The sequence below is a fragment of the Nannobrachium achirus genome (assembly GCF_963921795.1).
Source record: "Nannobrachium achirus genome assembly, chromosome: 12".
In the NCBI taxonomy this organism is placed as follows: domain Eukaryota; kingdom Metazoa; phylum Chordata; class Actinopteri; order Myctophiformes; family Myctophidae; genus Nannobrachium; species Nannobrachium achirus.
In genome coordinates, this window is record NC_137832.1 from 42,203,415 (window position 1) to 42,230,972 (window position 27,558).

At 41.5% G+C, this 27,558-nt stretch overlaps 1 protein-coding gene across 3 annotated transcripts in view; it reads right to left on the reverse strand.

Annotated features, from left to right (window-relative positions):
- Positions 1-15,545, reverse strand: part of dmxl1 (Dmx like 1) — a 91,152-nt gene extending 75,607 nt beyond the window's left edge. For 2 of the 3 annotated variants that reach the window (XM_080739643.1, XM_080739641.1), the window contains exons 1-8: positions 15,224-15,520; positions 13,327-13,549; positions 10,804-10,929; positions 8,694-8,771; positions 7,915-7,993; positions 5,380-5,527; positions 4,930-4,996; positions 3,342-3,535 (exon numbers count right to left, since the gene is read on the reverse strand). In XM_080739643.1, coding sequence (XP_080595769.1) covers positions 3,342-3,535; positions 4,930-4,996; positions 5,380-5,527; positions 7,915-7,993; positions 8,694-8,771; positions 10,804-10,929; positions 13,327-13,413 — 779 coding nt within the window. In that variant the 5' untranslated portion in view covers positions 13,414-13,549; positions 15,224-15,520. Of the gene's footprint in view, positions 1-3,341; positions 3,536-4,929; positions 4,997-5,379; positions 5,528-7,914; positions 7,994-8,693; positions 8,772-10,803; positions 10,930-13,326; positions 13,550-15,223 lie in introns of all 3 variants that reach the window. The other variant, XM_080739642.1, reaches the window with a different exon arrangement.
- Between the last annotated feature and the right edge of the window lie 12,013 nt (positions 15,546-27,558).

A 27,558-nucleotide genomic window follows, 5' to 3' on the forward strand; every position in this document is an offset into this window, starting at 1 on the left:
TATTACTAGAAGCTGCGGGCGGCCCAGCGTCTAGTCGGCGACCTGGCCAACTCGGAACAATGTAAATAGGGAATGAATGCCCCGCCCTTTAATGCAAACCCCATTATACCTGTTGTCATAGGACCCGTTTTGACCATCTGTTTGCCTGTGTCCATTTATGCCCATATATGGAGATATCTGTTATCTGTCTGTCTGTCAGCGTCCATTTTATGTCCATATATGGAGATCACTGCAGATATAGTTCTGGGTCCATTTTATGCCCATATATGCCCATATATGGAGATATCTGTCTATTTGCGTCCATTTCACGCCCATATATGGAGATCTCTGAATCTGTCTGTCTGTGTCCCTTTATGCCCGTATATGGAGATCTTTGTGATTCTGCATAAATTTTATGCCCATATATGCCATTTGCGTCCATTTTATGCCCATTTATGGAGATCTCTGTATCCGTCTGTCTGTGTGTCTGTCTGTATCCCTTTATGCCCGTATATGGAGATCTTTGTGATTCTGCGTAAATTTTATGCCCATATATGCCATTTGCGTCCATATAGTTCTGGGTCCATTTTATGCCCATATATGCCCATATATGGAGATATCTGTCTATTTGCGTCCATTTCACGCCCATATATGGAGATCTCTGAATCTGTCTGTCTGTGTCCCTTTATCCATTTTATGCCCATATATGGGGGCATTCATTTTATGCCCATATATGGAGAACGCGCGTGCCCGTGGGACGAACGGTTCTCATATGGGGGCATTCATTTTATGCCCATATATGGAGAACGCGCGTGCCCGTGGGACGAACGGTTCTCGAGATACGCGGATTACCTACATACATACACACTCAGAGATTTTTTGTTGACTCATGTGGCGTACGTGATGTCAGAGCCTTTTATGAAGTGATGTCACAATGAGTCAGAGCTTTCGCCGATTTCCTCAGAAACAGCCTGATGTCAACAATCAACCCCGCATAAGGAGATTCCGAACGTTTCGCGCCGGTTCGGGAAAACCGCGCGTCGGGTCGGGTCGAGACCCGGCACTGCACTCCGTGCCGCGGCGGGGAACGCGCGTGCCGAATCTGAAGCCGGTGGGACGAACGGTTCTCGAGATACGCGGATTACAGACACACACACACGCAGAGACTTTACAGACACACACACACGCAGAGACTTCTCGCATTTATAGATAGATTACCCTTTAAAAAAAAATAAGATGTCCTTTGCTGTTATTATATTGTTTGCTTTTATTTTAGATATACCACTGCATTGTCTGAAGGATGCCAAACAAAAACAAGTTTTACTCTTATGTTCCTGTAAAAAAGACATAACAATAAAGTACAACCTTGAACCTTGAACAACGGTCCCACTGCGAGTCAAAGAAGATTGCCTTTTTTCCCAATAAACTGAATCTTTTAAATAATTATTTTGCAACAAAATGGCTGTGTCTGCATGCAATCATTGCAATCACAGTATTTAGGTTTATTTTGTTGGGAACGTATTATGCATGCAGCGCTATTCCCAACTAAGTCTTCTTGCAGCCTAAATCTCGTATGAACAGGGATATCATGTGAGTCGGTGAAGGATTGAAGAAAAGATTTTACAGAGCCTAACTTCTCCACACCACAATTAAGTTTGCTGCTTGAGCAGAAGGGCTGATGTGTTCAAACATTATTTTCAAATAGGCTACATCAGGGCTACTCAACTTAAGATGGCTCAGGGGCATCTCAGCGAAATACAAAAAGTCCAAGGGCTGCAAGCTAAAAATGACAATGATTTTGTAACACACTACATGAGTAGTCTAAAAATTAAGCGGAAACCATCTATAAGGCCAAACCTCATTGACCAAAAAGATTGATTGAATGATGAAGTTTCTTCTTTTGGAACAAACAAAATAGCAAATAAGGTATTGTATAAGACAATATAGTATTAACAAAAATAGTTTCGTAGTGGTTTTGGAGAGAAACTGAAAAATGACATCAGAAATTATTTGTCCACACTGAAAGTAGACAGAACAGAAGATATTATTATTTGTATGACCATGACGGGTCACATAGTTGAATAGCGCTGGGCTACATCTTAAAACTGGACTACAGGTTGCAGCTTACAGACAGTGCTTGAATTGAGCCAGTACTTTGAGCACTTTTATTACTTATGATTACACATGCTGGAGTAGCCATGACTAATTGTACACTAGCATTTCAAAGCTGCCCATGGCCACCTTGACCAGGGGGAAAAAGTATGAATTTAATTTGCATTAAACCCGAGTTTCATGAGACTAATCACAAAAGAATAATTGGGAGTGTTAATGAATGAAGCAGCAATCGCCTCACATTTTGAACCTCATTCATGAAAAGATTTAAATGTGTGTTTGGAAACGTGTGTGGGAAGGTATTAATTACCGTAGTTACAGTAGCCTGCACCACCGCTTCTGATTATAATAACCATATTAACAGCACCATGCGCACACACACTCTTTCTCACAGCATCATATAATGCACAGACAGTGCTTATAGGCATGCTGAAAGGATGCATTGGATGACTGGACAATGCAGGCTGAAAGCTTCTGCACTGTACATACAGTAGATGACAAAGTATGAAATGCAAATTAAACATAACAGATTCCCATTTAGTGAATCGAAATATCAGCTGAAAAGCACGCCTGCCATAGCAATGTAGTCGCCTGGCTACAATTACTGTTGCCATGATCACTGGAAAGTCTGGGTGTATAAATGCACTTCACAGTTAGCTCTCTCAAGATGCAAATAATTTTCACCTTAAATGAATGTTACCTTTAGCAGGGGTGTTTGTAAATTGAACTTTATTCGCAATGAGGCTCATTTGCAAATAAGTGTGCAAATGTTGCACAAAATGTATGCATATTACCTAATTTAAAATGTACAAATAGCACCGGAACCCCAAGATGCTATTTGCTTGGCAGCACAGTAATTGTATCACGATATATACGATACCTCTGAAAAGGCATGTCGTGGAGACATTGTATCGTCTCAGCGATAATTATCACCATATCGCCCACTCCTACATGCATGTGTGCAAGAGTATGTGTGTGACTCATTCGTTCCTGATATTCAGCATCATTCGTTCCTGATATTCAGCATCCTTGACAGTTGGCATATATCTTTCTCCAAGTATAATCACAATACCTGACAATTATGTTGTAGGAGTTGGAAAAAAAATCACGGCACAATGTATTAAATATCAAAACAGTTGCATTGGTTCAAATATGCAAATGTCCACATCCCTGTGTTCCAGTTAAACATGGCAGATTCTAATTCATACATTAAAGTGACTCAAAATAGAACGCTCAAAGTTGTTCCATACCGTGGCATGTACTTGCTAGTCTTCCTCCAGTAGAAGCCGGTGACAGAGCGAGGATGGGCCAAATAGACAAAGGAGAAGGACAGTTCCCCTTGGGTGTTAATGCTGTAGCTGCTGGGCTCCGGAGGTGTGAACAGTCTGGAGATACCAGACTGCCACTTACTGGTGCCGTACCACACCTTCACAAGGCAGTCGTCCTAAGGGGAAACCAGGGGACAGACAAACAGAGGACATAAAGAACACACAAAAGACAGAGAAAGAAAACAAGAGGACTCGTGAGGTGCTCCCTGGAGATACAGTATATACAGAGAAAGGTGTGGGGCTGATGTACAAAATTAACAGCACGAATGTATAGTACCAGTAAGACTCCCTAATCGGGAGATAAGCGACCGTAGGTGGCTTATCTCCACAAATAGGGCAAAAATGTGTTTTTCCCAAATCTTCCTGATCCATGTTGATGACATGAGTGTAGACATGCTGTGTAGTGATATTCGTGATTTTAGGGCAAAAACTGTAGGAGCAGTGTCCAAAAATGTGTTTTAAAAATCGGCCTGAAGGTGGCGCTAGAATAGGGCCATGTGAGAAATGAGGGGTGGGGTCTCCGCGTTGCCTTGGCAGACGAATAGGTACCGGCCCCGGCTCTCCCGGACGCTCCTAGCCCGAGTTACGGCATTTTATGTGCGCTGCAGTGGCAGGGGGTCCTCCACTGGGGGCGCCACCACTTTTGCATCCGTTCTGGAGCACCAGGAGTCGGTGGTCCCCGGGAATTCCCCGTGAGCAGCCCCATTGGGGTGGTCATTTGGTCATTTTTGCACATTTGGTAATTTTTTACATCTGGGGGTCCCTGGGGCTGGGGGGGTCAACGGGTGCGGAGATATAAGCAGGGAAAAAGTGTGACGTCGACGTGTGAGCACATTTGGTCATTTTTTACATCTGGGGGTCCCCCAGGGACCTGGGGGTCCCTGGGGCTCCGGGGGTCCTTGGAGGTTGTAGTTTGGCAGTGAAGGAGTGTGTGTGCAAAATCTGCCATGGATCGGGGCAACGGTTGTGGAGATATGAGCAGGGCAAAAGTGTGACTGACTGACTGACGCACAGACAGCCCGTGGAGGTTTTGGTAGTAAATGCGACCTACGGTCGCAATAAGATCAGATAATCCTTAGCTACAGGAGTAATGTTGAGTTTCGACCATCAGCTGAATTTCATCGCCACTTTCTTAGAATGCAGCATGTTTCCATGCATTGGCTATGGCGAGAAGCTAATTAATTGCAACAGGAGGCAGAGTAGTGCAAAAAGGTGGGTTTTACTGTGTACTGTAGTGTGTTTCGAAAAATATGTAGTTGCACAATTAAATAAATATATATATGTATATTATGAATACTAAAATCAAAGCTGCAAAACTATTAGAGAGCTATTAGTTTCATTAATATTATATATCATATATTAACAAGTTAACTTTCTGGAACCTGACATTGAATGGTACAACAGGTCTTAAACCAGGGGCTGGTGGATCTCTACAATGGTATGACCACAGTAATACTGTTTTAATTAGCCTTTTTGCCAGGCTGAGAGTTAGGGTACAAAGCCAACAGACCTGTCCAGCAGTAGCAAAGAAATCCCCATCAGGAGAGAACTTCATCAGATTGATGGGAGAGGCAGTCCTACAGTCAGAAGGAAAATTAATACAATTGTTTAGAAAAATACCAATTTATACAGTACTCTAAGAACTGTAAGATTTTCACAAGCAATGTGGATACTGTCACATGTGTAAAGTACAGAATATGGTTTCATAATTTGATTCAGCAGATGAAAACCATGCTTTGAAAAGGCATTGAATGGCGTTAAACCTGTGAAACCTGACGATTCACACACACACACACCACCACCACCACCTCAGAGAGAGGCAGCGCAACATAGACATTAGGGCTGGCCGAAAATATATTGAAATTATTGATATATAGAATTGATTTGAAGTCATATCGTCCACCACTACCATTGGACATCCTTTTTGTTTGTGGACATCCTGTTTTTTAAGTGCTCTTACTTGCAGTGCCAGATACACCTCCAGGCAGACTGAGAGGAGTCACCTATGGTCATCTCAGTCTGCTTCTCAGCCTCCTCGCACACCTCCTCTGCCCCGCCACCATTACACCACAACTGGAGGCTGCTGGAGCCTGTTAAAAGATGGCTGCCTGGAAGAACCAATTACAAAACCACAGTCACCATGAGATTAGACACTTTCTGTACTGTACAAAAGAGCAAAATAGAGGTGGAAAGCATCTGCTGCCGACAGGGAGCCATTGGGAGCTTGTCGGCAAGAGACGCTTGCCGTCGATAAAGCCGTCGGGACCCGTTGATGAACTGGACATGTTCAGTCTTTTTGCCATCTTTTTCTAGGAGTTGGTAGAATTGAGGGGGTATGAAGATGTTTATATAGTTTATACATAGTATATATTAGGGCATTCATCAAATATTCGAATATCAAAATCACTATTCGACTTTGTTCACCAAAGTCGAATATTTGCTTATTTTTATTTTCTCTTTAATAAATATATAGTTTATAAAGCTTGGCTAGATAGGAAGTCATAAGAATGACTTGTCAGTGCCCCTGGTGGATGAATTTGTTAATGCTCTATACCAGGGGTTCCCAAACCTTTTTAGGTCATGACCCCCAAAATAAACATATTTTGAACAGGGGACCCCCACTCTGACAAGCACTTGGAATTGTAGGTATTACATTTAATGTGACTCGGTTCCGCAGATAAATATTGTGAAAATAGCAGATCTACATGCTCACAACGCCTCGCAACGCAAGGCGTTGTGAGCATGTAGACTATTCGAATACTTTGAGGTCGAATAATTCGAATACTAAAAATCACTATTCGTGAATGCACTAGTGTATATATATATATATATATAATACACAGCGGCGGCGGGCCGTACACGCAGACTACGCATGCTGCGTAGGGCCCCGCCGACCAAAAAGGCCCCCCACCGCCCCCTCCTCAGCAGAAAAGAACTACTGCTGCATGGTTAATCGTTTTCAAACCGAAGTCGCGATGCAAAATCTCACGATTAGCGAATCGTTTCTCTGCGAAGTAGACTTCCCAAGCAATATGGAGACGTTTAAATTTTTAAATCCCTTCATAATTGACCAAGGAATGATCAAATCAAACTGTGGTGACTTTCTTTGCTTCCGAGCATCCACACTGCTGAAAGTGAAAGTGAATTTGGCACAGTGGCCACTGTGCAGGACTCTGCCAGTGCGTAGGAACTAGGGGTGCTGCAGGTGTTCCAGCACCCCATGGGGAAGTTTTCATTTTTGGAGCTGTGTGAAGCACAGGCTCCCTATACGTGGCCGTGTGGGTCTGTCTGTCTGTCTGTCTGTCTGTCTGTGTGTCTGTATGTAGCCTGAACTTCCTAAACTTCGGCACGCTACTAGTCCCACAGTTTTGCCACCACACACTCGCGCCATATGTCAAATCGACAGGCTTACTCGGGAATCGTGGGCTAGTAACTTGCTAAGAGAAAGGTTCAATAGTTTAATTGATATTAATTTATTAGTGAATTAATTTTCCCCATTGACTTATAATGGGAATCGCAAAAACTCACATTCAATTATTTGTCTCTCGCAAACCATAGGGGCTAGAGTTTCAAGACTTGGAGAGGAGGTTCATAATGATTTCAAGGATTAAATAAAAAATAATTGTGTCATTTGACTAACACCCCACTTTACGTTTTGGCCTGTAACTCTTGAACCGTAGGTCGGAAAATTAAAAATATTTTTTCCCTGGATTCCTTGGGTCATGACGCATCTCCCCATATAGGCCACGCCCATTTGCGCCATGATAGATTTTCCGCCATCTTGAATTTTCTCCAAAACACACTTTTTGCTCCTTTTCCTACATATTTTCTTCAAATGTCACAAAAATCGGTACACATGACACACACACACACACACACACACACACACACACACACACACACACACACACACACACACACACACACACACACACACACACACACACACACACACACACACACACACACACACACACACACACACACACACACACACACACACACACACACACACACACACACACACACACACACACACTTCACACGGGTGTGATTTTTTTACTTAAATAAGAAAAGAACAAATCAAACATAGCAAAAATACGTTGCCTGTTGTTGTTGTTTTTTATTTATTCATTTATATATAGTTTTTATTTATATATATATATATATATATATATATATACCATTATAAAAAAATTATAAAAAATATTAGGCCTATTATTTTTCAAACATAGCAAAAATAAGTTGCCTGTTGTTGTCGTTTTTTATTTATTCATATATTTCCATTATAAAATGGATAAAAAAATGATAAAAATGATAAAAGGAAGGCCCCATAGCAGAATCACGCTTAGGGCCCCCATGGGCCCAGAAACAGCTCTGTATATATACACCTGCACTTATCTCATGGCAGACCGTTTGGGGACCACGTGCAGTATAGTATGACTGTGTATCTTTATGTTGTACGACACAAGGTGTGCTCCAAGTGTAAATGTACCTGTTGGGTGCCAGGCCAGGTTCCGCACTGTAGACTGTAAAGAAAACTGTCCAGTCTTCTGCCACTGGTAGTTCAGCTTCTGTTCACAATAAACACGAAAGAAAGACGTCTCAATGACACCATAAAATAAACATCCTTCATCCAACATAAATAAGATGGAACCTCTCTAGGAGTCTCTCATATCAGGAGGTATGACTGTATTGTGTGAACCTCCTGTGAGCCTGCTCCCATGCGAATCACATGACATCATGCATGACCCTTGGGCTGTGTCTGAGATGTCTATCATCTTTCCATTCCATGTGACGGTTCCCTGACTTCTCTTGCAGAGGACCAATGTCAAAAACATGAGACTTTAGAAAATACATTATCGATGTAAGATAATTCAATTGGGTGTTAAAATGGATATTTCACTTTAAACCACATCTGGGGTCATTTTAACGTGACAGTAGCTTGGTCCAATATTTAGATATTTGATGATGTGAATGTTATCATACATGCCCCCCTCCTATTATAAAACTACATTTTAACCATGTTGAAAACATACGTCCCTGTTTCTGGTAAATGTATTTTTCTTGTTACTCTTGTATTACTATTGTACTTTTGTATGAGATTATGAATAAAATCTTGAAACTAGACTTTACTATGGTGGTCAAGGTTCAGCTGCAATTGATATGTCAATGAAAAGTGCTTAAGAGGGAAAAGGGGTTGTGTTTTCTGGGCTAATGTGAAGACATGCATGACTGGTTGTGGACTGAATAGTCCTGTTGGCTACTACTCACCGTCAACGGCCCCTCCTTTACGTCTTGGCGCTGAACAGGCTCAAAGACACACACAATGCTTCCATAGGAAGCTGCAATCTGTCAGCAGAAAAAAATCACACCCGTGTGAACTGAGCGGTGGAGTCTATGTGTGTGTGTGTGTGTGTGTGTGCGTGCGTGTGCGTGCGTGTGCGTGCGTGTGCGTGCGTGCGTGCGTGCGTGCGTGCGTGTGAGTGTGCCTTGCCTGTTCTGGCCTGGCCTGAACAACAGTGCCCCTCCCTTAACATGTGTGGTCAGAAAAGGTACTACACCACAGGCTTGAGGCTACATACAGACCCACCCACATACATACAAACAAACAAACAAACATACATACCTACACACACGGCCACGCTATGGAGACGGTGTGACCACCGCTCAAAAATATATATATTATATACATTACAGGGGTTTAAGTTAATCATAATTTATTTTGTACAAGTTGTAGGGGCCACTAAAGCATGTCTCTGTGATCAATTACTTTTACATATTAAGATAAAACAAAACGAAAAACTCAAACCAGAATGTCTTGTTTGTCATACTACTGGACGTGGACTGGCTACTGAACTTGAATTACTTGAAAAGGAGCCAATAATATCTTGTGATTGTTATAATCCTTTGTTGACTCCGCATTGTCGTGATTGCAGCTTGTACTCCTCCCATTAACACATTGGCTCTGGCTCTGTGCTCAAATGTCAGTGTCAGTAGCCACTGTGACTATGGTAAACAGACTGGAAGAAAATCAAGAAATAACGATTCTAACAAGGCCTGGGACCTGGATAATACAAACTGTGTGTAATGAGGTAAATAATATGCCAACTGTCAAGGATGCTGAATATCAGGAACAAATGAGTCACACACAGACTCTTGCAAATGTGCATGCACATGCATGCACACATGCATGTGTACTGTATGTGCACCACAGATAAGAAAAAATGCATGCACAAGACTAAGTGCTGACAGACTATGACTCAGAGCATTGTGACATACATTAGGAAAATACATTGTTTTTTCTACACAGGATGACTTGACTACAGGCTTTAGAATATTTTTATAGTTTTCCATTTTGGAGAAGTAGAGGATGATACATTGGCAGCTGAAAGCATTCGCTCTCTTGTCCCCGCCTTGGCACATTAAATGTCTCTTTCCACTTTATCTATATTACAGGTTGACATGTGGCTTTCATTGTCTACTCTATCAGACCTGTTGACAGCAATGCAGCTGTTCAGGCTAAAACAACATTACACACCAGAAATATAGCCCATTTAGGCCGTAAAATAACTAATCATGTAGACTCACGTTTTTACTTAGATAGCTTATTGTGCGGACTGATTTTAAAAGGACACTGGACATTGATTTCAGCACAATGAAATTGCTTCCTATGTGTTATGATGACGACCTTGAGTTTGTTCTGACCTTTTATCAAACCATTTTGCAGTCATAATACGTTACAAATGCATGCCTGATTCACATCTGACAACAACCTTATTTTATGATGAATAAAAACTAAGGATGAGACAAATGGCATGGACTGGAGCCACACGTTTCAAGTTAATAAGAATCAGCATTACATGATTTGACCAATATATCTATATGATCAATTAATTAGTCCCCCCAGGAATCCGCGATTCCGCGATCACGGAATTTTTCGCAGAAATCGAAGCCCTCCGCGGATATCAGAGCCTCCCGCGGATATCATAGCAGTCCGCAGAATAGGACAAGACGAGGAGCAGAATATTACATTTTACATGTAGTTTTCATCCCGGCCGCTAGATGTCGCGGTGATATAGACGGACAAGACTCACAGCCTAGCCGGCCCTAGTGCCGGATACGGAAACGGAAATGGCTTTGTTTGCCGTGGCATGCATTCATGTGCTGTGACTCGTGTGTGTGGTGACGATACCAGAGCGGATGGTGCTGATTTTTAATGGACTAGGAACTAGGCACATCGTCTGACTGTTTATATTGGCTCACAAGCCTCACATGGTGAGAAAGACGCACTCACGCATGCTATACATGGAGTAATGTTGTGTTGTCGATTAATTTAATCGACAACACAACATTACAAGGTCTGGGAAGTGATCGTTCTTACCTGTCCTCCCTGTAGGGGGCAGTCCACGCAGCCCACCTGGATGTTACCATGCTTGGCCCCCGGGATGATCTGCAGCCGCTCAAAGTCACTGCCCAAAATCACAACATCACAGCCAGATGCGTAGGCCTGTCCCATGACATGAGAAAAGAAAGGGAGTTGGAGCAGTGTTTACCAAACATAGGTCTGCCACACATTTTGGATCCCTGTTTTCAAAGGTGGCGAGTAAATAACACGTTTTTCTACATTTATTCAAACATTTTCCAACTAGTTTTCATTAATCAATAAAAAAAAGGAATCGGAAATGTTCTAAAATAACAGAAATAGGCGATCTGCAAACATACAACGCTCTGCACCACAATGGCCACTTTGAGCTTGTAGATCAGCTATATCAGCTTTTTTGACATAGGGCATAGGGCCTGATAGTTTGATACCCAAACTTTTTTAAGCTTGGGTATCAGGGAATACACCCTTTTGTGTCTCAAGCTGGAAAAGTTTGGAACTCCTGGGTTGGATGACAAGGACATTCACAACACCAACAGTGTGAGCAAGGTCAGTTGGACAAGGCTTGGGCTAATGAGTGACCCCGGGTCCAGTCAGTGTCACGACACCATCACAGTGATCACACACATACCATCATATGATAGCTGTGGAGTGCAAGATAAGATATGCATTCCATTCTGAATTTCTATGGTTCTGTGTGCAGGGTGGGTGGGTGGGGGGTGACCCATCATCACTGGGCTGTAATTTACTGTGACTATCCAGAGATCTAGCCTTTGCCTCCTTCACTAGAGGATGGAGGGACAGAAATAGTTGTGCTATTGATCCATTCAGCAAGAATGACTCTCCATTGGGAACAGTGTCAGATTCTGTCCACCACAATGTGCAAAGTCAGTCTGTCGCTGACAGTTACTTCACATTCAAGGTTTCTTTGTTGTCATTATCAAGTACAGGTACATAAGAGTAAAATAATTGGGGAATAATCATATATTGTCCATGCATAAGCCCAAGTTTGTTCAGAAGAGTATCACCCAAGCGAAAAGCATATTTCCCTCACAAGGGTTTAGCCTTGCATGTCACTCTGCCCATCGCATCCCAAAAGATCTATACAACATACATGTCTCTTAGGTAAACCAAGAACCAATCATCAGTCTAACAATAGAATAACCAAAATCTATAATCTTGGTCAGAACAAAAAATACCCTGATCGGAAACTCAAAATAATCACCTCACCATCGAAAGGTTTGATTGAATCAAGACACCAGTCCAAGGTGTTAACTCACACCTTAGCTAGACACACTTTCGAAGCCATTTTTTTTTACCCGTAGGTTTGTTATTCAAAATACAACTGTGACTTACTAGATTGTCACCGACTCTAACCGTGAAGCGAAAGGACACTACTTTCAAATTGCATCGTGTCCCTAAACTCCCTTTCCGAAACCAGGAAAGCCGAGTCGTCATACAGTACATGATGATTTCACGTCATTAACATAAATCAAGAATAGTAACGTCCCCAGAATGCTCCACTGTGGGACCCCACAGTCCACTGGGAGGCAAGAGGACAGGGTACCATTCACCTCAACCACCTGCTCTCTTCCCTCCAGGTAAGATCTTGGATCTCACCCAGTTCACAGATGAGCTGTCAAAACTTAAGTGCCCACAGCTTATTCAACAAGATGGAATTATTAAAAGTGTCCAGCATTTTCTGTAGGTTCGACATCATCACACAACATACTTGTCAACGTCTACCTTGTGTATTTAATCCGTCATGTACACTTCTAATCCTGTTCCACAAAGAAAATTGACCCTAAACAAATGAAACCTGTATCATAAAGCTACACTCTGTAACTTTCTAGTTATACCTGGGATTCGTACCCAGAATTCACACCCACGTCCCTCAAGTAAGGGCTTTTACCACTGAGCTAATAGAGCCTGCCTGCTTGCTCAGGGGAGACATTTTATTTTGTACCACTTAGTAGTACCAGTTACTACTAAGTTGTGGTCAAACCAGTAGTGGTCAAACCAGACCACAGAATATAAATGGCTCAATAATTTAACAACACCAAGTTTACAAAGCAAATGATAAATTCCCAGATGTAGAGAATGCAGCTCAAACTGATTCATGCTCCCGAAGTGTATTTATTTAATTACCATCAAGGTGACATTTCGAGCATCTCCACACTTCCTCAGTCAAGGAGGAAGAGAATCGCTCGAAATGTCACCTTGGTGATAATTAATTAAATACACTTTGAGAGCATGAGCCTGTCTGTGTGTGTGTGTGTGTGTGTGTGTGTGTGTGTGTGTGTGTGTGTGTGTGTGTGTGTGTGTGTGTGTGTGTGTGTGTGTGTAGACTATATTTGTGTAGACTATATTTATATTGATTGACAGCACTGCTGCAGCTCCACCTTCCTACAGTACGCTCTGAGACAAAGACAATCAACAACGCAAGTTTTTATTTGTGGCCAGGCTAGGAGACAATGAGACAGAGCAACGTGCACCTATAAGGACAAACATGGAATAACTTACCGTGAATGGCACATCGTTGACACTCCCCACAGAGAAACAACTGTCCCCTGGGTTGACGGCCCCGGTGAGGACCTGATGGAGATTCATGGCTCTTGTTGTTTGCCTGTTCCCCTTCGCTCCTACAGTACCTCACAGTACCAGGTGAGTGTTTGGAATCCAGTGTAACGATGCGGTCATTGTGACATGTAGGCTGCTATTTCACTACAGTATCCCTGCAGGCTTTCTGATGGGAAGAGAGAGAGAGACAAACAGAAAGATACGTATGAGAAATTAAGAAATAAGACAGTTTGGGATCGACATTAAAGCATTGCATATATCGATTGTAAATCGACTCAACACAGACAACACTAGTAGTGAGCTCATGAAAAGAAACTCACCCATAGTCTGTCTATGCAATTATGTTGACCAACACGCCTGTTTCCTTATCTGCCCCAGCCCGAGTGAATTTACTCTGAACCAACCGGGAACCCAGCCAAAATATTAGCACTAATGTAGCGATCATATCACCAGTAGATGCACTTTAAACACCCCATTTCATTAGCCTCAGGGTGAGCTTACATGCCTACCACTGAGGGTACAACCACCAGCATTATTATTTTAAAGTACTCATATTTGTAAACCATCAGCAAGACAGTTTATGTTAATTTAAGGCTACGTAAACAACCAACACTAGGATTTTTCCAATTTCAGGGTGTGAGCAGAATCTCTTGGGTCCCATTTTTACAATAGCCTATTATTATACAAATGGGAACAGGTCAGGTTGCGTTAGTGATCCAAATGGGTCAGTGCAGCAGAATGCTGTTAACTCGACTACAATGCTGCTGGTTCAGCTGGCTAATCCACTTTAATGTTTACTGCTAGAGGCTTTAATCTGAAATCACCTAGCCGTGGTGCAGGCACAGGTAGGGGGCGATTAATGTTATCTGCCACAGTAAACTAAATCAATCTGTAACTTTATGACACAGATCTGAGAATGCATCATTATGGAGCAGCAAGCTAGCTGAATATGCTAGCTGTCAGTTAGCACTGCTTGAGCAGTGTGTCTGTCAGCAATGATTCTGACACACATTAAATGTCACAGTTCAGTAATTACACATTGGAGTTGACCAGTGGTTTTTAACCAGTGGTCTGGGCACCACCAGTGGACCTTGAGGGGGTTCCAGGTGGTCCCCAGCTAAATGATGGAGAGTTGGTAACCAAATTGACCATTATAAAGCTTTTAACTCTCGAGAGTGTAAAGTAAATTAAATGACACACCATTTGGTTTCATTTTACGCTCTCAAGAGTTAAAGATCTGCATTTTGTACATGAAGTCTACACAATTTAGATAATGTAGAAGAATTGTTATTTTGGTCAACGTGCCTGTTATCTCTCCTATGGCACCAACATCAATACAGCATGGAAATGTGGACACATCTTTATCCAATGACAACAACATTTTAGACGTTTTAGATCTGAGGCAAAATCTCGTGTTGTTGAACGTGGTTCAAATACTGCTGAATAAATAAGGGACCTTGATATGAAAAGGGTTGAAAACTACTGCAGTAGGCGATTCTAAACGGGACAATATCGAGGCTCTGTTCTGCCGTTCCGTCCGTGTGGCGACTCACGTGATAAGGTTCCATAGCGCAGCAACACGGTGACACAATGTCAATGTCAACACAACTGTCTGGATCACGTATATGTCAGCAAGTCAGCTGAGTAGTCTCAGTGCGTGACTTTAAACATAATGTCAATATGAAGGAAAAGCATATTGAGCAGTTTTAGGTCAATGAATCATTAAGCTAACTGTCAAGTTGAAGTTGAACTTAGCCCACTGTGGCTGTGCGGCCAAAACAATAACACAATGTAACACATGCTATGATGACCGTAATACTATACGCAAGTAACTACTTACCTCGTACTCTTGCTAAATATGTCCCGTTACTCTTTTGTAGCTTTGCCTGGCGAGTATATCTCTTATACTTGCAACCTTTACAGCTAACTAGCGATAGCACCGCACACCATAGCTTCAGTAGCTCGCTAGCATAGAAGAACAAACATAAGCAGCTAGAAAAGGTTGAGGGCGTTAATTGTGTCAACCGTTCAGTAGCCGTCTGACTCAAGTCGCCCGGCTGGATATGCAGCAATGCAAATCACACCAGGGAGTCCCAAAAGTTACCAAATACAAGACACCATCCTGTCCTGCGGTATCTGTTCCTCAACGCTAGAGATGTGTCACGATGACGACTGTTTAGGTGCAATGCATTGTGGTCCTTGTAGTAACAACATGAAAGCAGATGAGGTGAACTGAGGGGAGGTTCCTGCAGAACAGGCTCTGCAGAACCCAGAACCTCAAGACTAGGGTCATCTACGTTCAGTGGGTTTATTACCAATATTTCTATTATATTACTAAGATTACAAACTATAACTATTTCTAGATTTAAACCTAGGCATTTATTGTACTGAGAACTGACTTTAATACTCAGTGCACTACCACAGCACCACCGTGTGGCTGATGTTAGGGTAGACAGGTCTCGTTTAAAATGCTGGCCTTGCCCTTGAATGATTCCTTCTATTAAGACCACAATGGAAACTAGAAATACTGTTCCTTCGAAACAGTGTGGGCTCGCTTCCACCCAAAAAATAATAGTAAAAGGTGTCAAGGTACCAGGCAATGCTCTCTTTCATTTTACTGACGGGCCCAGGCAATGCTCTCTTTCATTTTACTGACGGGCCCAGTCCGGCCTGTTCGAAGTGGAGCGGTGAATCTGAGCAGCTATTAGTTGGGTCGAAAATGGCAGTTCCGTGACCGTGGAGAGCAAAGGTCCGTTTCTCAATGGATTTGTCATCTAGGAGGGTTATTAAACAAATTTGGCCGGGATGTCTTTTTTTAAATGGCTGGGAAAATGTTTGACAGCTAGGGTAATTTTCAATCTCATTCACTTGCTATACCAAAAATGACTCCCAAAAAATCTGCTTTAAGTGGGATGTGAGGGGTCAAACTAGGGGGTTTTAATTATTCTGAATTCATTGCAAGCATTTGTTTTGCATGAAAAACATTCCTTGGGCAATCAATTTTCACAGCCTTTTGGGGTCCGTTTTTAGCCCAAGGAATGTTTTTCATGCAAAACAAATGCTTGCAATGAATTCAGAATGACCCCTCACATCCCACTTAAAGCAGATTCTTTGGGAGTCATTTCTTCCTGTATAGTGTAGTAACTGAATGACCAGCTGCTCCATGGCAGCTATGATGGGGCCAATTGGACTGCGCCACTCTCTCTGCATCATGAGGGGGAACTTGTAGCATGTTTACTTGTAGCATGTTTAAGTAGGAGTAGGAGACCCTGTCTTTACACCCCCCTCTTGGCTACAGTGGTTTGACCGGTCCCTATATATGCTCCCCTCACCTATCATTCTGTTGGTCAGTGTGAGCCTAACTGTTGCAGTGTGAAGATGTGTGTTATTAGGAAAGGATACCGACCGATGGCCTGTATAGATCCGGAACGGCAGCCTCTTTATTAAGTTATTTTCTATAAGGGCAAGGATGACTAAAACCAGATTAAGTTAGGCTTGGTCCAATCTGCCTAAAAAAGGTGGTTGAGCAACCCAGCCCATGGACCTACTGTAACACACACAAGACCCATTTTCCCATTTAATTTGACAATGAAACTAAAACAACCCAACATGACGATTCACTATGAACAATCAAAATATATAGTGGTGAGCATAATTGCATGTAAACTTGCAAGCAAAGGCTCTTCAAAACACATGTGAGGAGGATAAGGGCAGTGCTAGATGTACACTTTTGAGACACTCAACCAAACTGATCAGAGTTTCAGGTGTGCTGGACATCAATTGAGCTGATCTACCACAACTGAACAGGCTTAACACTAAGTGTGTGTGTGTGTGTGTGTGTGTGTGTGTGTGTGTGTGTGTGTGTGTGTGTGTGTGTGTGTGTGTGTGTGTGTTGAGATCTGTTCCTCCTTGAAACAGACATAAGATCTACACATCTAGATTTGTGATTAGTTTGAAGGATATATATATATAGAGAGAGATTTATCTGACAAAGACTGACATAATAGTATAAAAAATGGCGTTTATTATCACAGAAAAAGTCAACATGCTTGGCAAATACTTAAAACACTTGCATAGAACAAGAAGGCACATACAGAACTTTCATACCCAAGTTTGCAATAGTAGAACATCAGAATCAAACCAATGAGTGAATGAATGAATGAAAGTTTATTTCGAACATTAAAACATTTTAAAATAAAATACAAGGCCAAAAAAAATTCCGAAAAGGAGTAGGATCAAGTTTATTTATTTATTTTATATTTTTTGCTACTATGGGGACCTCTAGTTCCTCCGGTTCGTACGGATCCTCCATGCCACACCAAGCTCTCACCTCCAGGTGTTCATGCGCTGGGAAAAAGAGGACATTTAAATTAAAGAAGAATAAAGAGTAGTGATCAAGGTCATGGATGAGCAATTCAAAATACAAATCAAAACAGGGTTACAAAGTGCTTAATAACAAGATAAAGATAAAGTTCCTCACCAATAACTAGGTGAGGAACTATTTACATTCTTCTTGCTGTCGTGGGTGAACCGGTTGTTTGGAGGAGCAGACGTCAACACCCGATCTGGAACACAGCAGATTGATCATTTAAAACAAACATAATCTAAAATTTCAAGTGGCACTGTGCGTTTTTTTGCAACTTATGTCTAACCTCACGTACATACCTGCTGCTCGTACACACCCACCATGCCACCCCATTTCTTTCACCTCAAGGTTGTCATGCACTGGGGAAAAATAGGAAATTGATGAAAGAAGAATTAAGAGATCAAGGTTAGATCATGGACGATTAATTAAAAAACAGGGTTACAAAGTGCTCAACAATAACAAGATAAAGAGGGTGGGGGGGGCAAATACATACCAGTAAGACTCCCTAGGGAGATAAGCGACCGTCAGGTCGCAGTGTGATTTTAGGGCAAAAATGTGTAGGAGCAGCGTCCAAAAATGTGTTTGAAGAAATTGGCCTGTTGGTGGCGCTATATGGGACAGATCCATATTGATGAGAAGAGTGCAGACATACTGTGTACCGAGTTGTGGATTTTAGGGCAAAATCTGTAGGAGCAGTGTCCAAAAATGTGTTTGAAGAAATAGGCCTGATGGTAGCGCTATGAGACAGATCCATGTTGATGACATGAGTGTAGACATACTGTGTACTAGGCCTCATGGTGGCGCTAGTAGAGGGTCATGTGTGAATTGGCATGGATCGGGGCAACGGTTGCGAAGATATGAGCAAAACAGGTACTCGTCCGATACTGCTCACAAAGCGCCCGAGTACCCTGTGTGTTCCGCCACTTCGCCTTTCTCTCTCTCTCTTAAAGTATCAAAAGTAAAAATACAAAATGTTTGAGCATAGCAGATCTAGAAGATCATGCACAGTACAGGAATTTCCATGGGCTAAACCTGAAATAAAAGGTGAAATGTGTGGCAGTTGTGCCATGTTCTGGGAAAGCAATGCAATTTAATGTGTTATATACAGCCAGAAAGTGAGGAACATCTGATAAAAAAAAACAAAAAAAGAAAACGTAATTTAAAGACATTTTGTACTCGTATCGGTACTCGGTATCGGCGAGTACTCAAAATGAAGTACTTGTACTTGTACTCGGTCAGCAAAAAAGTGGTATCGGGACATCCCTATTTTTAATTATTCTGAATCCATTGCAAGCATTTGTTTGGCATGAAAAACATTCCTTGGGCAAGAAATGGCCCCACAATACGATGGTTTAGTGATGAGTCATCAATTTTCACAGTCTTTTGGGGTCCGTTTTTAACCCAAGGAATGTTTTTCATGCAAAACAAATGCTTGCAATGGATTCAGAATAATTAAAAACCCCTAGTTTGACCCCTCACATCCCACTTAAAGCAGATTTTTTGGGAGTAATTTTTGCCCTTATAGTGTATAGCAAGTGAATGAGACTGAAAATTACCCTAGCTGTCAAACATTTTCCCAGCCATTTTAAAAAAGACACCCCGGCCAAATTTGTTTAATAACCCTCCTAGATGACAAATCCATTGAGAAACGGACCTTTGCTCTCCACGGTCACGGAACTGCCATTTTCGACCCAACTATATACCCTGTGTATGTATGTACAGTACTGTACCTTACTGTACCTTACTGTACCTTACTGTACTGTACTTCGCTGTACTCTACTGTACCTTACTGTACTGTACTTAACTGTACACTACTGTTCCTTACTGTACTGTAACTTACTGTACTGTACTCTACTGCACTTTACTGTACCTTACTGTACTGTACTGTACAAGGTTCAAGGTTCAAGGTTCAATTTTATTTGTCTCCCAGGGGAGAAATTTGTCTTGGAGACAGAGCCACAGCTGCATACATATAAACACTTAACAACAAAACAAAAAAAAAGAAACTCAAAAACAGAACAGACAAAAAGATTACACATACAACCCATAGAGCCTCTCCTCAATTAGTTATGTGTCTGTCTTACTGTACTGTACTTTAATGTACTCTACTGTACCTTACTGTACTGTACTTTAATGTACTCTACTGTACCTTACTTATACCTTACTGTACTGTACTCTACTGTACCTGACTACCTTACTGTACCTTACTGTACTGTACTTTTATGTACTCTACTGTACTCGACTGTACCTTATTGAAAAGCCTGTCAACTGATCTCCCTGACAACCAACAACAACCAACACAATGGCTGACTGTCCCCTCAGGCCACTGGGACCTACAGTAAAATCCTTAAATTCTATAGCCTGAAGGGACAGTCCGCCATTCCACTGGTTGCCACCGGTTGCCAGGGACATATCACAACCAATCAGGATCCTTAAACTTTCTTCTTTTCTAGGTTAAATTTCTCTAAAACTACAAAACACTAGACCTTACCCGTTCGAAGATATGTGCTCCAAAATAAATGCAGAGTGTGGGTTATGGGGAAAGTAACTGTAACTGGTGCATGCGTGAGAATATGTAGGAGCATCATAATGTAAGTAGCAGCCCATGGAGGAGTGTATATTTATGATGGATACAAATGATTTAACAGCAAAATTAGGTGAATAGAAGTATGGGGATGTATGCGCTTGCTCCACATAGTTTTTCCATACCCGTTGGAAGATGAGACACACATCAAACGCACTTGGTGCATGCGTGACCCATGCATAGAAAGAGAGAAAGAGAGAGAGAGAGAGAGAGAGAGAGAGAGAGAGAGAGAGAGAGAGAGAGCGTGTGTCTCGTTACTGCAACATTCCTAACTGTGAGAGAGGTGTGTGTGGGGCTACAGATCCCATGGCCTGGAGGAATGGACCGTAACCCTGACAACAGGCTGTAAGAGTTGAACAGAAGTGGTGAAGAAACGCTAAGAAATAGCTTGAATTTGGGAAAAATTAAATTCGGGCTCCGTCACCGTCTGTATAATGCTAATGGCCAATGCCATGTGAAATTTGGGATCAGTTGCTGAAGCGAGTGAATAGATAAAGGTGGAAATGCATTTACTGACTGACTGACCTACTGACTGACCTACTGACTGACCTCTCTAATTATATGTTAGATTTCAAAAAGAAGAATACAAGCACACGTGTCCTCAGTAAGCTGAACACATAACCATTTGAATGGTGTTGAAAGGTGTAAGCGTTTAGGAGATGAATCGCGCCAAAGTTTTGAGGAGATACTGACTGACTGATAGATAAATAAACTAGAAATACTGTTCCTTCGAAACAGTGTGGGCTCACTTCCAACCAAAAAAATAATAGTAAAAAGTGTCAAGGTCCCAGGCAATGCTCTCTTTCATTTTACTGACGTAAAATGGTAATGAAAATACAATGTAGACAAGCAGTGTTATTACATGAACTTAACGTTATGGACAATTAAATCAAAATAAAATTAAAACATAATGTGGACGGTACCTTATGGTACTTTACCTTATTGTACTGTACTGTACTGTACTGTACTGTACTGTACTTGTACTGTACTGTACTGTACTGTACTGTATCATACCTTACTGTACCATACCGTATTGTACCGTACCGATTTGTACCGTACCTTACTGTACTTTACCTTACGGTACTTTACTGTACTGTACCTTACTGTCCCGTACTGTACATTACTGTACTTTACTGAAACGTACTGTACCTTACTGCACTGTACTGTACAGTACCTTACAGTATTGTACTGTACCTTACTATACTGTACTGCACCTTCCTGCAATGTACTGTACCTTACTGTACTGTACCTTACTGTACACTACTGTACTGTACTGTACCTTACAGTACTGTACTCTGCTGTACCTTACTGTACTTTACTGTACTCTACTGTAACTTACTGTACCTTACTGTACTGTACTTTACTCTACTCTACTGTACTGTACCTTACTGTACTTTACTGTACTCTACTGTACCTTACTGTACTGTACTTTACTGTACTCTACTGTACCTTACTGTACTGTACCTTACTGTACTATACTGTACTGTACTCTACTGTGCCGTACTGTACCTTACTGTACTGTACTCTACTGTACCTTACTATACTGTACTTTACTGTACTCTACTGTACCTTACTGTACTCTACTGTACTCTACTGTACCTTACTGTACTATACTCTACTGTACCTTACTGTACTCTACTGTACTCTACTGTACCTTACTGTACTATACTCTACTGTACCTTACTGTACTATACTCTACTGTACCTTACTGTACTGTACCTTTCTGTTCCTTACTGTACTTTACTGTACTCTACTGAACCTTACTGTACTTTTACTGTACTCTACTGAACCTTACTGTACTGTACATATTCTATGTGTTCTAGATCTACATTTTTGATTCTGCGTTTGGGAACCAGCAACTGTCAAATGCAATTGTAGTGGAGTATATTGAGTGCATATACTGTAGGCTAACAATCCCAGATCACATCTGTCCTCCACTATGTCTATAACCAAGGCGTTCTTCTATGTGGCCACTCCAGACTGAGGAGTGGAGCATGGCTTTTATTGCGTTTGTGGATCTGACTTGGAAATGCATTGGTTTTGATATCTCCCTGACAACCAACAACAACCACTAATATGTCTGACTGTCCCTGCGGGCTCTAGGATATATGGCTATGGGATTTACATCCCATCGCCCGGGATCAATCCTAAAACTTGATTCTTTTAAAGTTAAATTTCTCTAAAACTACAAAACATTTCAAAATGAAAAATACAAGCACACATGTCCACAGTAAGCTGAACACACAACCATTTGAATGGTGTTGAAAGGTGTAAGTGTGTAGGAGTTGAATCGCGCCAAAGTTTTGAGGAGATACTGACTGACTATAAATAATGAAGATAACATACGTGTGCTCGCCTTCTAGGCGAGCCCACAATAAATAATGAAGATAACATACGTGTGCTCGCCTTCCAGGCGAGCCCACAACAAGCCCTCTTGGCTTTTTTTGTTATTCCTTTAGCATTGTTGCCCCAGTGCCCTCCACTGGTGCTGTAATCACTGTGCAGTGTGCAATAGGCTCTGCTTCACAGCAGCCATATCTCTTCCTTACTTCCTTCAGGTCTCCTCTTACCAATCATACTAATTAATGAAGGCTGTATCCACAAGTTTCCGCGGGAGTTTACTGGAGACTATCAGGACCAAACTTCCGGGTTTAACAGCAGACATACAAGCTCACGTCGCGTCGCAGATGCAACCCGTTGTGAGATTGTAAATCGGCGGCGGAAGATCGATGCAGACGTTTGCGCAATGCACTATGGGGCGTAGGAAACTCGTGGATTAGGGTGTGTGTGTGTGTGTGTGTGTGTGTGTGTGTGTGTGTGTGTGTGTGTGTGTGTGTGTGTGTGTGTGTGTGTGCGTGCGCGTGCGTGTGCGTGTGCGAGAGAGTGAGGGACTGGCAAGACCTGTGAAGGAAGTCATTTCTGTGCAATATAGACCTATGGCTGCTGCATATGTGCATAGAGCGTATTGCCATATTCATTTTAGTCAGGTAAAATTAAGGCAGAGGTTGGACAAAATTGTATTATTTCGTTTTTCAACTGATTCTGTTTTAGGTCTACTAGCCAGGATAAAAAATCTACCATGATCTGCTCACTGCAAATACCCACAGTGGCCAAATCAAGTTGGGCTCCCATCGACTTTCTATCCACGAGTTTCCAACGCCCCATAGTGCATTGCGCAGACGTCTGCACCGAGCTTCCGGCGCCGATTTACAAGCTCACAACGGGTTGCATCTGCGACGTGACGTGAGCTTGTATGTCTGCTGTTAAACCCGGAAGTTTGGTCCCGATAGTCTCCAGTAAACTCCCGCGGAAACTTGTGGATACAGGAGAAAAATACCCAGAAAAAAATCTGCTTTAAGTAGGATGTGAGGGGTCTAACTAGGGGTTTGTCATGATGCTGAATCCATTGCAAGCATTTGTTTTGCACAAAAAAAAACATTCATTGGCCCCAGAAAACGCCAACAAAAGATGCTTTTTTTGATGACTCATCACTTTTCATCACTAAACCATCATTTTCTGGGGCCATTTTTAGCCCAAGGAATATTTTTTGTGCAAAACAAATGCTTGCAATGGATTCAGCATCATGACAAACCCCTAGTTAGACCCCTCACATCCTACTTAAAGCAGATTTTTTTTCTGGGTATTTTCCTCCTGTATAGAAAGTCGATGGGAGCCTAACTTGATTTGGCCACTGTGGGTATTTGCAGTGAGCAGATCATGGTAGATTTTTTATCCTGGCTAGCAGACCTAATTTCCTAACAGAATCAGTTGAAAAACTAAATAATAACATTTTGTCCAACCTGAGTGTATTTTTTTCCCTAGATTTACTAGACTATTTCTGCTACCAGTAGAGTCACCTTCTTAAAAATCACATTTTAAAGGAGTAGTTCACTATTGATTACTTACGCCATGGAGACTAATATTTTTTTTGTTTTTTGTCGCATTCCTAAGACAAAAAAATCATTATAGTAAATTTACCCTGATGGTTTCCCCATCCAGTGCCATGCATTTGGGTCCCCATCCAGAATCAATGTGGGCAAATTTACTATAATCAAATTTTTGTCTTAGAAATTGAACTCAAGTCAAGTGAGTAATCAATTGAAAAAAAGAAAAAAAAGTTTACTGTATTTGATCGTTTACTGTGCTCAGATATTCTGCTAATGTATATTCTCTTTTAAGTGCTAGATAGCATTCTATTTTGCTTTGGTTTTGGGTTGTCTCTTTCCAGTATGTTAGGTAGCTTTCTTTTTGTTTTCTTAATATAATCTGGTTTAAGGGCTTTCCATACTTCGACCGAAACCGAAGATTTCAGTCAAAAGGTCCTTTTCAACCATGCAATTATGTCCCTCCGGACTTCTGAAAAGCATTAGACCGAATGAGAGTTCGGAAATTTACACGTCAGAAAACAACTCACCGAACATTTCGGTTGAAGTATAGACAGGTCTTTGGCCATAATGTTTTCCATTTGGTAGTTGTGCTTCTGTTTGTGCACAGACTGTCCCTGGGCCAGCTGACTGAGGGGGCATGTCGGATTGCTTTCTTTAAGTGTGCTCTATTTTTTACTTTTATAATGAGTGGGTATCATCCTAATACTGCCCTGCAAGTGTAACACAGGTCATGTAGCCTGGTTACCAGTGACTTGATTAACTAATGAATAAGGATATATGTCTGAAGTATGAAGAGGAGCAAGTCTACCTAACTGATTTATCCTGTGAAGACTGACAGGTGAATTCCCCAGTAAGTCAAGACTGACTAATTAATCCCCTCCAATCAAACAACACCCCTCACCTTTGCCCGCCCTTTTCTGTCCCTACACTGCAGTGTATCCCCATTCTCACAGAACCCTCCTGCACTACAGGAGAGAGACACATGCTGAGTCAGAGCCCAATTGATTGATAACTTGACCAGAAATAAATATAGAAGCCACTCAGACAACCCACACACACACCTTGCCACCACCTCAGCGTTCCAGAGAGGGCTGAGAGTTTATTTCCAATTACTTTGGTGAGTTGCTACAAACTTTGTTGGCTACAACTGAACAGCCATGAGGGTTAGCAGTGGTTAGCAGCTAATTGGTTAAGCCTTTGAAGTCAGCACTATGCCTTCGATCTTGGCACAAATGTTTGGCTAGTTGCTAGCTGACTGTTTCAAGCTCATCTACCTGGTTGACTACATGAGACATTTTGCACTGAAAATGCAACTTGATTATTTTATTTCACCAGTTGTGTGCTGCTTTTATTTTGTTTTTGCATATATTTGGCCTTGTGGTATGATAAAATAGGCTGCTGAGTGAGCGTTATTTTCATTTTCATTTCCTAGTGTGTGCTGGTGGTTGCCCTGTCTGCATCACCTGTCCTGGTGTTGAGGAGCACTTTATTTGGATGCCATTGGTGAGAGAACCTTTATACAATGCGTGTTTTATTTTGATGAGACTATTGTATTGTATTTTCACATTATAAGAAGTTTGTAAAAAGATTGCATTTTATTTTTGTTAATTGAAAGACACCTGTTTTGAATACCTGCTCATTTTAGTTTTTCATGTGGTCCTGACCGGCATGCTTGCATACAGGTCAGGTTTTATTCCTGGATGAGACTAGGGGCGGCTTGCACCAAGAGGGATTAAATAAATCTTAGTTTAGGGTTAATCAAGGGTTTGTTGATCTAGGTTTTATTTTAAATCGAGGTGCGTTGCACCACTTAAATTTAAGCATTGCTTAATAAATCTGTGATTAAACCCTTAACCTGTGATTAAAACCATAAACTGATTAATTCATGGATTAAATGTCCTCCATCTTGGATTCGATGTAAACAAACTGCAATATGCTATTCTCTTGAGCCTAATATCATTAGCGTTACTCTTTTATTCACTTCTAGGAGAATGTGGGCAGGCCAATGTTAAGAAGAGCGCCTGCAGCCAAAACAAAACAAAAACAAAAATATATATATAACGCTCCGTCATACGACGGTGACGCTATAGTGCGGTGCGGTGCGGCAAGGTGATGCGCGGCTATATATGGAAGCAAGAAAAGACACCAGTTTTGATCACATTCACATTTGAGTCAGTTATGAAGCGATTTCGAAAATTAAAACGTCTCCATGTTGCTTGGGAAGTCCACAAGCTTCCATGACAAATGTCTGTATTATGTCCCTGTAAATATTTAAATGTTCGCTAATTTAAAATAGCCGATGTACAGTACTACAAGGATGTATTGAAGACAACAATATGATGAGATGTTTGTTTTCTGCTGTGAAACGCTGTCCGCAGTTTACAGTTGCAAGCCTGCAGGGCTTGTTGTGAGGCTTCCCTCACATGCAGGAGGGGGACCCCCATTCATGTCAATGGCATGTTTGCATTTAAACCACCTCTGCAGCAAGTTTCAAATTAATCCCTTATTGATGTTTAAATCAAAGTTTAAAGTAGTGGTGCAACAGGATTAACAGTAATCAAGGTTTACAGTGAAAATTCAAACCAAGATTAAAAGGATGGTTTGAAACTAAACCTGATTAATGAAAACTAGGTTTAAGGTTTGGTGCAAGCTGATTAAAAGATAAACCTTGATTTAAACCAGTTTAAGGCTTAAACCGTGTTGGTGCAAGCCACCCTAGTCCCTAGGTCTACCAAGGGTGGCGAGCTACAAACCCAGGATTCGAGGGATTGCATGGGAAGATCATCTTTTTGTTTTTTCCCTTGGAGACTGACTCTGGATACTGTGGTTCTGCCAGTGTGGTAGTACTAGGACAGAACTGAACTCGCACAGTACTGAACGGATAGAACTGAACACAGAACTGAAACCAACCACCTCCCTTAACACTGCACTTCACAGTGCAGTTGGACTATCAGTAGACTCACACATATACAGTACCCATTGGGTTTATTGATGACTGACGAGCCAAGGGATTGAAGTTTATTGGATTTGAAGATTGTGAATTAATTTCATGCTGTATTTGGGTATAACAGTTCATGGATTATTAATTCATAATTTAAAATGCTTACCATACATTTTCAAATTATATTTACAATAGGATAAATATGAGGTAAAAAGAGTTATCTACGGAGGTGCACCCGCAGATCATAAGCCAAATAGATTAAAAGCCATAGATCAAAACCCATACTGTACTGTAGGTTAAACCCTAACCACTAGGATTTGAAGCCTGAACTTTAAAGGGTATTTCACTCAAAATATGTAAATAGACTGAGTATTAATACCATTCTGAAACAGTTTAA